The 12,906-nt window shown below is 41.7% G+C and overlaps 1 protein-coding gene across 1 annotated transcript; it reads left to right on the plus strand.

Moving 5' to 3' along the window:
• Window positions 1–3,378: 3,378 nt before the first annotated feature.
• On the plus strand, window positions 3,379–11,199 carry IL17F (interleukin 17F). Its single transcript, XM_017671390.3, has 4 exons — window positions 3,379–3,483; window positions 4,851–5,101; window positions 9,391–9,596; window positions 10,424–11,199. Exons 2-4 carry the CDS (start codon window positions 5,069–5,071, stop codon window positions 10,662–10,664), a joined length of 480 nt encoding a protein of 159 aa, XP_017526879.1. The 5' UTR covers window positions 3,379–3,483; window positions 4,851–5,068; the 3' UTR covers window positions 10,665–11,199.
• The last annotated feature ends 1,707 nt before the right edge of the window (window positions 11,200–12,906 follow it).

A 12,906-nucleotide genomic window follows, 5' to 3' on the forward strand; every position in this document is an offset into this window, starting at 1 on the left:
ACCCTGAAAGATTAGAATTTCCTTCTCTGCATTTCCTCTGAATAGAGACAGACCCTATCTTTGCACTTCCAAAACGTCCCAAGGTAAGTTCTCTCCGAAACAAGTGCCAGCTGGTCTAACATAAAGTTTTTGTCCTTTTTGGATGGAGAAAACTGTCATGATTTTCTTCTTTTTGGATAGTACTTTAATTTTTTTTCTTGCCCATGTTAAGTACCCAGTATAGTGGCTGGCACACAGTGGGCATTCAATAGATGTGTTTTTCTTAACAAGGAGATAAAACTGGTACAAAAAGTCTCCATGTTCCGTAGAATAGATTTCAGAATTGATGGATCCCTTACTTGATCTGGAACTTTCAAGAGTGACCTTAGCCCTATTCCACCCAGGATTCTCCCACAGCACTTTGAGGAAACTTTTCCTAAGTCATCTCCTTCCCCATTACTTTCCTTCTTGAAAAAGAAAAAGCTTTTGCCTCAGCCCCTTCCTTTGTCTCTCTCCTGCAGCCCTTTACATCAGTTCTTCATTTTTCACCAGAAAATCAGGAATTGTACTCTTTTTTTTCAGACAGACAGATGCCTACACAGAGGGAGGAGAGTGAGGTGGGGGAGAGACTGAGGCAGTTTACATAGAAGGGACAGGAGAGCATCTGTGTTTTTTATCCTTTGTTGCCTAAGCCCCAGATAATTCCTATGCCCACAAACATCAGCACATGAGGACCCTGGCGGAGTATTTTCCTCTGACAAATAATCATAGTGAACTCTTAATTTTTAAAAGTAAAGCTGTTTTGTCCTGTGAAAATCTTTTCACAGTGAAAATGGGTTGGCCTACAAAAAATGTTGGTTGCTGTGGAGTGAGTTTGTGGAGGGTTGAGCAAGCACATAATGAGTTTGAATATTTGACTCAAACCAGGGGTAATACTTGACTTAAGCCTCAAGGAATCCCAAAAGTGGAAATAATCTTTTTCATTAAAAGAGAGAAAAAAAGGGATTGTGTGGAAGATTGAGGGGTTTATAGCTTTACAGTTACAGATGCTGTTATATTACCCCATGTTTTTCTTCACGAGGGGCAGAAAGATGGGGCTATGAAAAGGGATGGGATGTGGACTTTCTAAATGCTCCAGGGCTACAAAGGCAAATAAGCCATCTATTTAATTTGAGTAGCCTAACCAGGGGAAGGAGTTTTGTGCTTACCGGGGAGAAGAGCTTCAAAGAGCTTGAAGGTTGGGTATAAAAGGCATATTAGTTTGAGGCCATCTGCCGTAATGTTCTTAACCCATTTCCACATGCCTCATGCTAACCCAAGTAACTGCTTCAGGGAAATTAGACGTGTATTAATGTCATTTGGAGGTAAGACTTGGATTAAAGTAAATTATGTACTAACATCTTTTGTTTAGTGAATGGTAGGCTCAGTTTATTTTTTGCATTTAATTCTTTATGAATATTCTTTGAACTTAGCATATGATAAAATTGTTTAACTAGCTATTTTAATGAGGAGTCAGAGCTGTGATAAAAAAAATATAAACAGAAAAGCCTGTAGCATTATTTAATGTCTCTATCAGTCAGTTTAGACTCGGATAAAACACTTCCACTTGAAAAGAGAAAAAATCGGGAGATGCACAGTAGTTTTGATTCGTAGCAACCTTGAAATCCTGCTTGGCTGACATCGTGGGGATGCATAGCCAGGGCTTGTGGTATATTCTTTGATAGGTCCCCAGATCCCCTCAATAATCTCCAGTGATCTCTTCAGCCACATTATTGTATGAAATAGTATGGTAAATATACCTTCCTTGGGGCCGTAGTTCCTGCTCTTAGTTGGTTAAGGGACTGCGTGTTGTTTCATGATTCATTTTGAGAGCTTTCTCAAAAACTTAGTAAACTTCTTATCTAAGTTGGTTCTTAATTCTAGAACATCTTTGTGTCCTCGCTTTTTCCTTCCCATAACTCTTTCCTGCTCTCTTGGTTTTGATGGTGGATTACTAGAACTATATACCCTTACACTTTTTACTCTGAGTCCTTTCATCCAATGAGAAGGATTTACCAGATGCTTCATTTTGATTCTTGCCTGTAGGACATTGATTTGGTTGAAAAGTTTTACAGGGCATTTCTTCCTCAGAGCTTTCCAATCCTATCTTTTGCTTTTCAGGGATAGTAATTGTTGTTTTTTCAACCTTGCAAGGCTCTGAATTTCTGGATTCTCTTCATTCTCTTTCACCGTTGTTTGCAAACACTCCAACTCTTTCCAGACTGCATCTCTTTCTCGTATGACTTTGCCAGATGCAGACAATAGCACCCAACATACATAGTGGACATTCTGTATTCTGATCACTACCTCTAGAGCTCTGATTGCAGCTCCAGCTACAATTTCTGCCTCTTAAGTTATCGCAGGCAATAATTGTACAAAGTTCTTGCCATTGCCTAACCTGGGTCATCATTTATCTAGCCTATAGCCTACGAATCCACTGTTGTGCCAGCCTGCCTGCCGACCACTGTTGACAGTGTCACAATTTTAGCCATTTGCTGTGGTAGTTCCTCACTTCTAGGTGTAAGGTGTAAGTTTCTATATCCCCATAAAGGTTGCTAGGTGATGGTAGCATATCTTGTTTGGATTCACCTTTTTGGAGTGAAAATAGAATCTCATGAAGGTTGGATTTTAAAACTAAATATGTACATTTAATTAAAATCTTATTAATAGACATGTGCTTTCTTTCCATACTGGATTTTAAGCTCATTAAGGTAGAGTCCCTAGTCTATTACTCTAACAGCCCCAACAGTCATGAAGCGTGACTTCCAGCCTGTGGAAGCACATAAAAAAAATCTTGCTAACTTTATATAATGTCTTGCCTCATGGGAGGCTCTGTGTAACCCATTTTTGGAACTACAGATTCTTCTGCCATCTCTTTCTACGGGTTCTTGTAACTGTGTGTAGAGCCTTCTAGCCATCAGTGTGTTGAAAGACAGTTCCATTTGCATTAGTGAAACTCGTAAAGCTGGCAACAGCTTAGGTCATGGGTGGTACAAGACCAGTCAGTGAATGGCTTTCACCATAATCAGCTGTTTGTTAATCATATATTCATTAATGTGTCCCCAGTATTAGCACGTAATTTACAGTATGAGAAGCGCCTAATAAAAGTTAGATGAAACAATGATCTGGATCTGTGCATTCAGTCTGAATTTGCTGATAGCTAGTTACTGGTTTGACATGCTGAGAAGTTAGTTATTTTTATCTTGATATGGGAAAACTTTGTGACCATGGGACATAAATGGTCAGTGTTGCTCCTTCTTATGTAAAGGGCCATTTAATTCTCCTGTGCAATCCAGCAAATCCTCTTATATTGAATCAGACACTCTTAATTCAAAGTAACTTATTATTTCTCTCTTTCAACAGACCTGGTATGTAGTGTTCTATGCGTTGAGGTATGGTTCTCAATGGAGAAAAGACCACTGAAGAAAGAGAGTGACTCAACCAAGCCCATTTAATATGCTTCAAGTATGTATTGCATATATTGCTTTGGTAGCATGAGTGATATAAGCAAATCTGAAAACAGCTCTAGATTTCATGGTTCTAGCTTCACCAACTGTATAGGACACACCTGGCAAGGTCTTATGAATTCTCCATAAGATGGGAGGCTTCTAAGGGCTGGCTAGGGGACTTGTCTTGAACGTATCTGCATAGTAAATACACTGTTTTAATTTAGACTGTATATTTGGGGATGTATATTTAGAGAAGGAGGGTGGCAGAGATTATTGGAGGAACTGAAGTTACCCCAAGTTCATGAAGACTCCAGAGAACCATCCTAAAACATTAAACAAGGGTGAGCTAGACTAAATATGAGCACATAGGCAATGGGGGAAGGGAATAAAGCCTGAGACGATGATTCAAGGAAGTCTTCCTATAGGGGTTACACTTCAGATGGTTCCAGAGGAAAGATACAAAGAAGAATCCACAGGCATGGAGAGGAGAAACATGGATTAAAAATCTCATGATCACAGAAAGATTCTGATCAATCCCGGAGGGGCTTCCAGTGAACTCAGGGCTGCTTCCTCTCATTTCCTTCATTAAAAAAAATGGTGGAAACTTGCTCAAACATGTTGTGATAGAGGAAAATAATTTTACCCTGCTAGGAGGTGCCTTGCCTTTTTAAAAGAGCATGTGTAATTTTACCTGACCTTAATGGAGATTAAAATAATAAGTTACTGTTATTTCAGAAATGTCTGTGTATCCTTAGGGTATAATGCCTGACACATGGCATGTGCTTAATAAATATTTGTTGACCTGAACTGAACTGAGAAAAATGAACTTTCATCAGGTCATTTTAAAATTACATTTAAAGTCTCTACTTGCTAATTTATTTTTGTTAAAAAAAATCATCCTTAATCAAGGATGGCCAAGATAATGCCTGTTTATATGTTCTCTGAATAATGACTATTTATTAAGCATCAGTAGGATTTAAACATGGGGTTAAAATCGAATTAGTTCAGGGGCACTGTGAAGCTACCTGGGAATTTAATTTCTGAATTTCTTACTGATGTCATTCATTTCTTTGGTTTTATTTTCCCATTCATAAAATGGAGCTGAAAATAGTTCACTCATTTACTACCAAATCTCCTCTAAGGATGATTTATTTCCCACTTAAATCACGGTTCATGTTACGTGACTGGAAAGTAGAACATATGGTGCATGACGAGAGTTGTTGGCTATTTGTGGAAGAACATGAAGATCATGACAGCATTTTGTAACTTAGCTCATTTCTGTAGTTAATTAGTTAAGAATTTTTCTGTAATTTCAGGGTAAGGGGGTAGAAGTGACATAGAAGAAAAGGAAGATTTGACCCTTTTTCCGTCATCTCTTTTTAGGGTCCCTCTTGGACTCCCCTTCAGGAAGTGGAATAGAAAAAAAACTACATTCGTCAGTAAGTCTGGGGCAACCACAACTTAGACAGTAAGCAGGTCAGGTGAAATAAGGACAGTGATTGCTATAAAATCGGCAGATCCCCTCCTTGGTACAACACAGGCCTACCCGGGTGACACATACACAGCAAGACTTAACTGCACAAAGCAGGCAACCGAGCAAAATGACAATGACTTTCCTGTGCAGCACAGCCATGGTGAGTAATAATAATGATAATGAAAATAATAAATACTAATTCCTGTTTAGGGGCTGTCATCCCTGAGATTTCAGAAAAGCATATTTCTAAGGAATTAGATTTGATTGGAGTCTTTTTGGGGGGTCATTTTTTTGAAACATAGAACTGACTTTAATTTTGACCCCTGTCTGGTGGAGAAAAAGAAAATACAACCAGAAGTTACAATGGGGTGCAAAGCTTAGCTTTTCATCTGATGGCTTTTGCATAGCTGGTGTCAGCTTACCTGACAGCTCTTGGCGTCACAGGCCACCGAACATGACCCCTCTTGTGGCTGCCATTATAAGGTTAGGTTGGCCGAAAACCCTCATCTCATGGTGGGAGCTTCCAGTCTCTTAGGATATGTATATATTTATATTTTGTACTTTAACCAAGGAAGCTGGGGTCCCAAGAGATTTAATGATTCCCAAAGACAACAGGTAGACAAGGCATGCCCTGCACGGAGGATATGAAACCACCCGGTGTTGCACTTTGGATAGCTGCTAGAGGAGAGGAATTTGCCACGTCTCTAACAGTTCATCCTTTTTGCATTGTCTCATTCCTCCTGGAGGAGAGAGACATGTTAGAGTACAAAGATCTACCTTCCCTGGGTCTAGAATTTTTCCCGGCAGTAGTCAGGTAAGGCCTAGAAGAATGGAATATAGAGGAGTTTGAAATCAGGACTTGGGAAATCACTCACCATTTTATGGCCTAAGTAATCTCTCTTTTTTTCTCTATTTACAAGACATGTAACTTAAAAGAGCTTGGATTTCATAAAAGGTCAGGGCATATGGTAGTGATAATAGATAATACTATGTTATATTTATATATGTTTTAGAGGTGACCAGGAATTATGTGAAGTGCAGTATTTAGGGGACATAGACTTTGGAATCAGATGGACCTGGCCCCACTACTTACCAAATGTGGGAGTTGGGGAGAATTACTTAAGGGGAATAAAAATGGCATTTCCCTCATAGGATTTTGGGGAGATTCATTAATATCATTGGAAATGACAAAAATCTATACTCTGAAATGGCAGATCTACGCATGCTTAGTTTTTAATTAACTTGGCCATTTAAAATAATAACCAATAAGGATAGAGAGAGTGTTCAGTAAGTATTAAATACCAGTATTAATGAAGTTACTTTGACCTCTGAGACTCATCAGCCCAGTGAAGTGGATGGGGAGTACTTTCTCCGGCGCACATGAGCAACAGCACAATGGAGTTGAGTGATTTATCATCACTGGGCACTGCACGCATAGGAACTGAGGCATGAGTCTTGGTTTGCTGGACCCGAGTACAGAGTGCTTCTCCCTGAATGGTTCAGAGGCAGGATTTCTGAATTTAAGACCATTGTGTCTGAACACATCTGTTTGGTAGTTCTGTGCTCCAAAGCCATTTCTATTTCTGGTTTCTTTGAAGAAATCTATTGGACTGTCAGCAAGAAACATGATAGTGCAAGTGTTGGAGTAGGACTAGAAGTTGGGAGGTATAGGCAGATGAAACGTCCTTAGTAAGTAGTTGGGGCAAATTCTTTTGGACCTAGGTGCTAGCTGGGTTCTGCAGCACATTCCTACATGGGTGTGAGCACAGATCACCACTAAGTTCAGGAGACAATGTCCAGAGGGTCTCTCAGGTGAGTTCACACTCGGTGGAGTGTCACGTTGGTTCTCTCTCTTGCCTCTGCTTCCTATTGTACATAATGGCAGTAATATCTCCCTTATATGCAGCATACAGGAATGCAAGTCTAGAAAGTGCTCTGAACGCCTTGGAGAAGTCTGTATATATCATTCCTAAGAACCAGCAAGAGCCTTATCAGAGACCCTGCTCTGTACTGCATAACCAGTGAAATCTATAGTTACAGATCAAAGCTTTGTGGAGCGAGCTAGAGCGATCTGCAGACATCATCTGATTTCCTGACAGGGAGCCATGGGACCTACCGCATGCATGTAGTTCTGATACAGCTGCTACATGGCTTAGAATGCTTGCTTCCTCTTGTGAGACAAAACAGATTAAACACCATGAGTGGCTCTATCTTGATAATAATAATGATCTTCAGTAGCACTTTTACTGCCCACTGACACCTTGGTTCGAGTCCCCAGCCTGGCACTAACAAGGCGGTGGACCCAATCAAGTTATTTGTTCTTTCTCAGGCACCACTCCTTCACCTGTCTGATCAGGATTATTAATGCTAGCTCTCCGTACCTCACAAGGTAGTTGTGAGAACCCAGCGTTTAAAGTGGTGTGAAATGGTATTCTAAAATGCTGTAAGAATGTAAGTGGTGATAGTAACAACTGGTTGGAAGCAGGGAAATCATTGCTAAACATATACAACCAAGGTATAGTTACTTTGAAACTTTGATAATGGAAATTAGAAGTGATTCAGTGAGTATGATGCAGAAGAGGAAAGAAAACACCAAGGAGGAAGTACTTAAACTTTAGGAAGTGATTGGCTGGCTTGGGAGGCTATCTAAGAATGCTCTTGTCTAAGTAGACACCCTTTTACTTTTAAAACTGCAGAGCACTTTGTGTAGACAGAAGGTCTGATTGACCTCTTCCCTGTCCATTGTGTATCATTGGCATGATGGTAACTGAGTAGGAGCCCTCTATGTATTGAATACCTATCCTCTGCTGGCAGTGCGCTGCATGCCTTGAATAGTTGGTATCATTTAATCTTCATGGTTTCTGGTGGAGCAAACTGAGTCACAGCTAGAGTCCTGGGACTGATTTATGAACATCTGACTCCCTAGCCCGCATCCTGAATCACTACACTATAGAGTCAAGAAAGAGTTGAATGAATGAATGATTGTGGGAGATAAAAGTAGACACTGCTGATTATCTGAAGGCAGATCAGCCTCCTTTGGGCTTATCTAGGTCAATCTCACTTTCAACTTCTTTTTAGTATCAGCTATCTTAGAACAACAAGTAGACACCATGACCTTTCTATTTACTTTTATGATTTCTTGCCTCCAGCATCTGCAAAATATTAAAAAGGAGGTCCTTTAAACCAACATGTCTAATTACCTCCTCTACCTTAATTCGCAGAAGGTGTAAGCTGAACAACATTGAGCCAGAGAGTGAAAGCAGCTCGGCCTCAGCTCTTGTCTGCATTATGTTGAGAATGGGTAGTGGGTCTCGTCCATCCCCACTAAGGGTCAGCAGTGAAGGTGGGGCGAGCCAGGCATGGCTGTGACAGAGGGAAGCTGGAGAGATTTTTAGTTATTCTTTTAGCAAGGTTTTCATGGAGTACTTTCTTTGTGCATTCCTGTAGCACCAGATAAGCCAATATTTCAATGTAAGTATAAAAAATGTGTTCCAGAGCTAAAGAGATAGTTTCCGTATCTCTGTTGTGCATCGTTAATGTCCTGCTTCTTTCAATTAACATGGGTAATTGGAACTTTGCTGCGGTTGCTTCTCCATAATGTGTTGGATTTAACTGTATTGTTAATTTAAGTGTCTCATTTTGTTCATTTGTTCACTCACGTGCACTTCCATTGATCCAGAAAGTATTTATGGACCACTTGTTCTATGACATGTGCTCCTGAGGGAACCTATGATCTAATAGGTGTGGATCTGACATGAACAAACATGCTACATCTTCCGATAATAAAGAAATGTTTCTTGAGTGCTAGATGGTAAAATCTTTATGATTTAAGGAAAGTGAACATACTTCTAATGGAACGACTTGAGGTACAGTTCCTGGAGGGAACCACATCTGCAGGGAAGAGCAGAGTTTGCATAGCTAGAGGCAGGGCAGAGTATTCTAGACGGATGTGCCGCTGGGAGGCAGGATTTTTCAGAGGAGTCATGGGATATAAGATTGGGAAGAAAAAGCAAGAGCTGTCATTTCTTAAGCATCCACTTTTGTTATACATATTTATAGTGTGCTTTACATAGAACATTTCATTTAATCTTGTGACTATTATTATAAAGTGAGTATTATAATCCAGCTAGAAAGAAGAGAAACCAGAGGCTCATCAAGGAAGCCAGGTCAAGCTGTGAACCCAGTCCCGGATCCTGACATCTGTCTGTCTGTCTGTCTCACTGTTAAGGAGCTCTCAGACTGTGTAGGGCTCAGTCACCAGGCCAGTGAGTTCTCAGTTTAGTACCCTGATATCTTCCTGTATGACTGTTCTCATTCCAGGTGGCATATGGAGAGAAGCCCTCATCCCAGAAAACAACAGCAGTGCTGAGTTCGGCTTAGAGCATGGGGAGTGTCTTGCCCGCAAGCAGCACCAGTGTCCCTAACCAGCTGCAACCTCCTGTTTTCCAGGTCAAGTCCCTGCTGCTGTTGATGTTGGGGCTCACCCTCCTGAGGGAGGTGGAAGCTCGGAAAAAAAACAAAGCGGGGGATGCTGCCCTCTGCCCTCCTCTGGAGGAAAACAGTGTGAGGGTTGACATTCGCATCCTCAATCAAAACCAGGGTGCTCCCATCTCAAATGACCTCCAGAACCGCTCCAGCTCCCCCTGGGACTACAGGTAGGTTCAAATGAGATGGATCTTCACATTTTTTTGAAATGTATGTTAATTTATCCTAATTGTAAAGTACAAAATTTAGAAAATATAGGAAAAAAACTTACATTTACTCTAAAAAACAGAAATCCCACTATACTTGGGAGCTTGCATTTTTCTTACTGTTTTGGGCTAGGTCCTCTCATGTGGTTGAAGGTCCTACTATTTTGCTTCCAACTTCTCATCAACTCTGTCCTTTTCTGCTTCATGCAGCCTAACATTGGAATTTACGAATTTCTGTGTGGGAAGAGAGGGCCCCTTAAAGCAGCCTACGTAATTATCTCTGCACAGGGACCAGAAAAGTCGGTTTAAAGAGATCCACTCAGATTAGACATCAGTCTTCAAGGCTGGGGAGGAGAGCAGCGTGGAGGAGAAAGGCCAGTTTGGGAAGTGGGATGCTAGACGGGATGTTCAGGGTGCAGTGTTGTGATTTTTTCTTACATGTAGATTCTTGGAATACTGGGCACTCATCTATATGTTCCAAATGTAATTATGGAAACAAATTCCGGGGACAATTAGAAGTGTTCCTGGTATAGCATTTTGTATGCATTTTTATCACCGAGTGATCTTAATGATCCTATGAGAGAGGTGTATAAGAATCCCCATTTTGTAGTTAAGGAAACTGAGGCTTAGGTAGTTAAGCCCCTGCCAGGGGGCAGTGTCTGAATCTCGGCCGTCTTGCTGGAGACCGAGTTACTCAGAAACACCTCCCTGCAGATGCTGTAGGGCTCTCATCCTCTGTCCACCTTCCTCTCCCTTGCCTCACCACCTTTTTTTGCCTGCTTCTTCTGCAGCATCACCCGGGACCCCCATCGCTTCCCCTCTGAGATCGCAGAGGCCCGGTGCAGGCACTCAGGCTGCATCAACGCCCAGGGCCAGGAAGACAGCTCCATGAACTCCGTTCCCATCCAGCAAGAGGTCCTAGTCCTCCGGAGGGAGCCCCTGGGCTGCTCCCACTCCTTCCGGCTGGAAAAGGTGCGGGTGACTGTTGGTTGCACCTGTGTCACCCCCATTGTCCGCTACATGCGTGCCTGAGAGCTGTCCACCAGTTCAGCTGAAGAATCCGTGGAAATGCCCTCCCTTACCCGGTGCTCCGCAGCAAGTCCTGTGTGGTCCCAATTCTCTCTGCTTCATAGAGCCTGCATGGAATTCCCAAAGCTCTGTATTAGACATAGTATTAACTTTCTTGGGGCTTCAAATCATAACATAGTCCTGAGATGTGCTAATGTTCTGATCCTCTGAAAATGCATGGAGGAGAATGGAGCCTGTGGGCCCCTCTGTTTGTGCGTGGTGATGACCACTTTCTAGCCATGCGGTCCCCATGACACAGTGCCATTCCCTGGGAGCTCTGTTAGTAAGATGGGCCTCTATGTACATGGATGAAATGTAGAAAATACCACCATGCTGTAAGAGTGTGTGTTGAGGGGCTGTGCATGGGCAGGCGGGTGGAAAGAATGGGGAAAAGGATCTAGTACATATGTTTATTAAGCATTTGCTAAATATAGATGGTATCCTAATATTTATATTTGTAAGGAAACTGTCCATATATTTATAATATATTGGTTATGTAAAATTTTAGGAGAATTAATATATCAACTACTAATATAATAAAGTGTTAATGGTTGAAAAATACTGCTGGTGTTTGTTTCCTGTCTTGGCCTATATTCATAGTTCTTGTAGCCCTAAAGATTTTCTATTTATCTGTTATTTGTATTTCTTATTCCCTCATACATTATTTTATTATTATTTGTGTGTGTGTGTGTGGGGGGATCTTGCAGACTTTTCCCTCCAACTTTATAGAGATATAATTGGCAGTTACATTGTATTAGCTAAAGGTGTACAGAGTGATCATTTGATATATGTACACAATGTGAAATGATTACCACAATGAAGTAGTTAACATCTCCATCGCCCCACAGTTAACTTTTTATTTGTGGTGAGAACAATAAGATCTCTCAGCAAATTTCAATTATGTAATACAGTATTGTTAACTATAGTCGCCACGCTATACATTAGATCCCCAGAACTTGTTCTTCTTGTAACTCCAAGTTTGTACCCTTTGACCAGCATCTCCTCCCCATGTCCCCCACCTCCCAGGCCCTAGCAAACCACCAATCCACTCTGTTCCTATCAACTGAAGAGTTATTTTGTTAATGTTATTTGGGGGTTTTAGGGAGAGTTAAGGAATATGGCGCAAACCGAACTCAGGTTCCCCTGGTAACTCTTTACTACTCTGTCTTCCTGGCTACACAGGTTTACAAAGTGCACACTATCAGCCACTGTGCTAGCCACTGAGGAGACGGAGAGAAGTAAAAAGTGTGTATGGAAGGGCCATCATGTTGGGACTGGCCGTTCACAGAGTCCCTGGTCATTAGGGCCATGGGATGACTTTGCGTCCCCCTCATCCTGCCTTCTGGGCGTTTGGTATCACTGTTGTCTTTCATCAATCTCTTACAATTCTCGGGGGGGCTCAGGAGCTTCCAGATTCTGGGCTCCAAGCAGCTGTGGGGAAAATCCCTGTCTTGCCCAGGAATGCACATCGCAATATCCTTGACGGCCACCATACCCTGGCTCAGAGACTCTGCACAGCTGCTGCCTTCCAGGGCCAAGAGAAAAAGTAGGGCGTAAGTTCTCACCCCCACTACAACTTCTTCAGGACGGGCAGGAGGCTAGAACCAACAACCACTTCTAACTCTTAAGCACGGGCACCTTATCTCAGCTACTGGTGAGAGTGAGAGTGGGAGTGGGGTAGCCAGGTAGGCTGACTCCGCATCTCTGTGTTAGAACCTTTTATTTACAGTGTAAATATTGAATTTGTACTTAAAACGTTCAGGTTCTTGCAATCTAGAAAACATTTGCTCTCACAGCTCTCAGCTTCATATGTTTGCTATGACTCTCACAGGTGCATTTTGGAGCTCAGATCTGGGCAATGAATCTTCCTTTCTCTGTTCATTTTGGCAGGAATAGCTCTAACCCGAGGATAGTACCTACACAAAGCCTCCAAGTGGTGGAAGAAGCCCAGAGAAGAAAGAAGTTGCAGAGAAAAAAATGATACTCCTGATTATATCAAGATATTACCTTGTTACACAAGTACACATGTAATTTCAAAACAATGTTAAGTACTGTGATCAAGGTATGAAACATTAAGAAGCCACAGAGGATGATCGCTCACCAGGAAGTTTCAGAAAAGAGATGATGACTTTTGCACTGAGGTCAAAAGGAGTTGGACTAGGGGAAAGTGGGGGAAAGGTATTCCTAGCAAAGGGAACAGTATAAT

This window comes from Manis javanica, chromosome 16, assembly GCF_040802235.1.
Source record: "Manis javanica isolate MJ-LG chromosome 16, MJ_LKY, whole genome shotgun sequence".
In the NCBI taxonomy this organism is placed as follows: domain Eukaryota; kingdom Metazoa; phylum Chordata; class Mammalia; order Pholidota; family Manidae; genus Manis; species Manis javanica.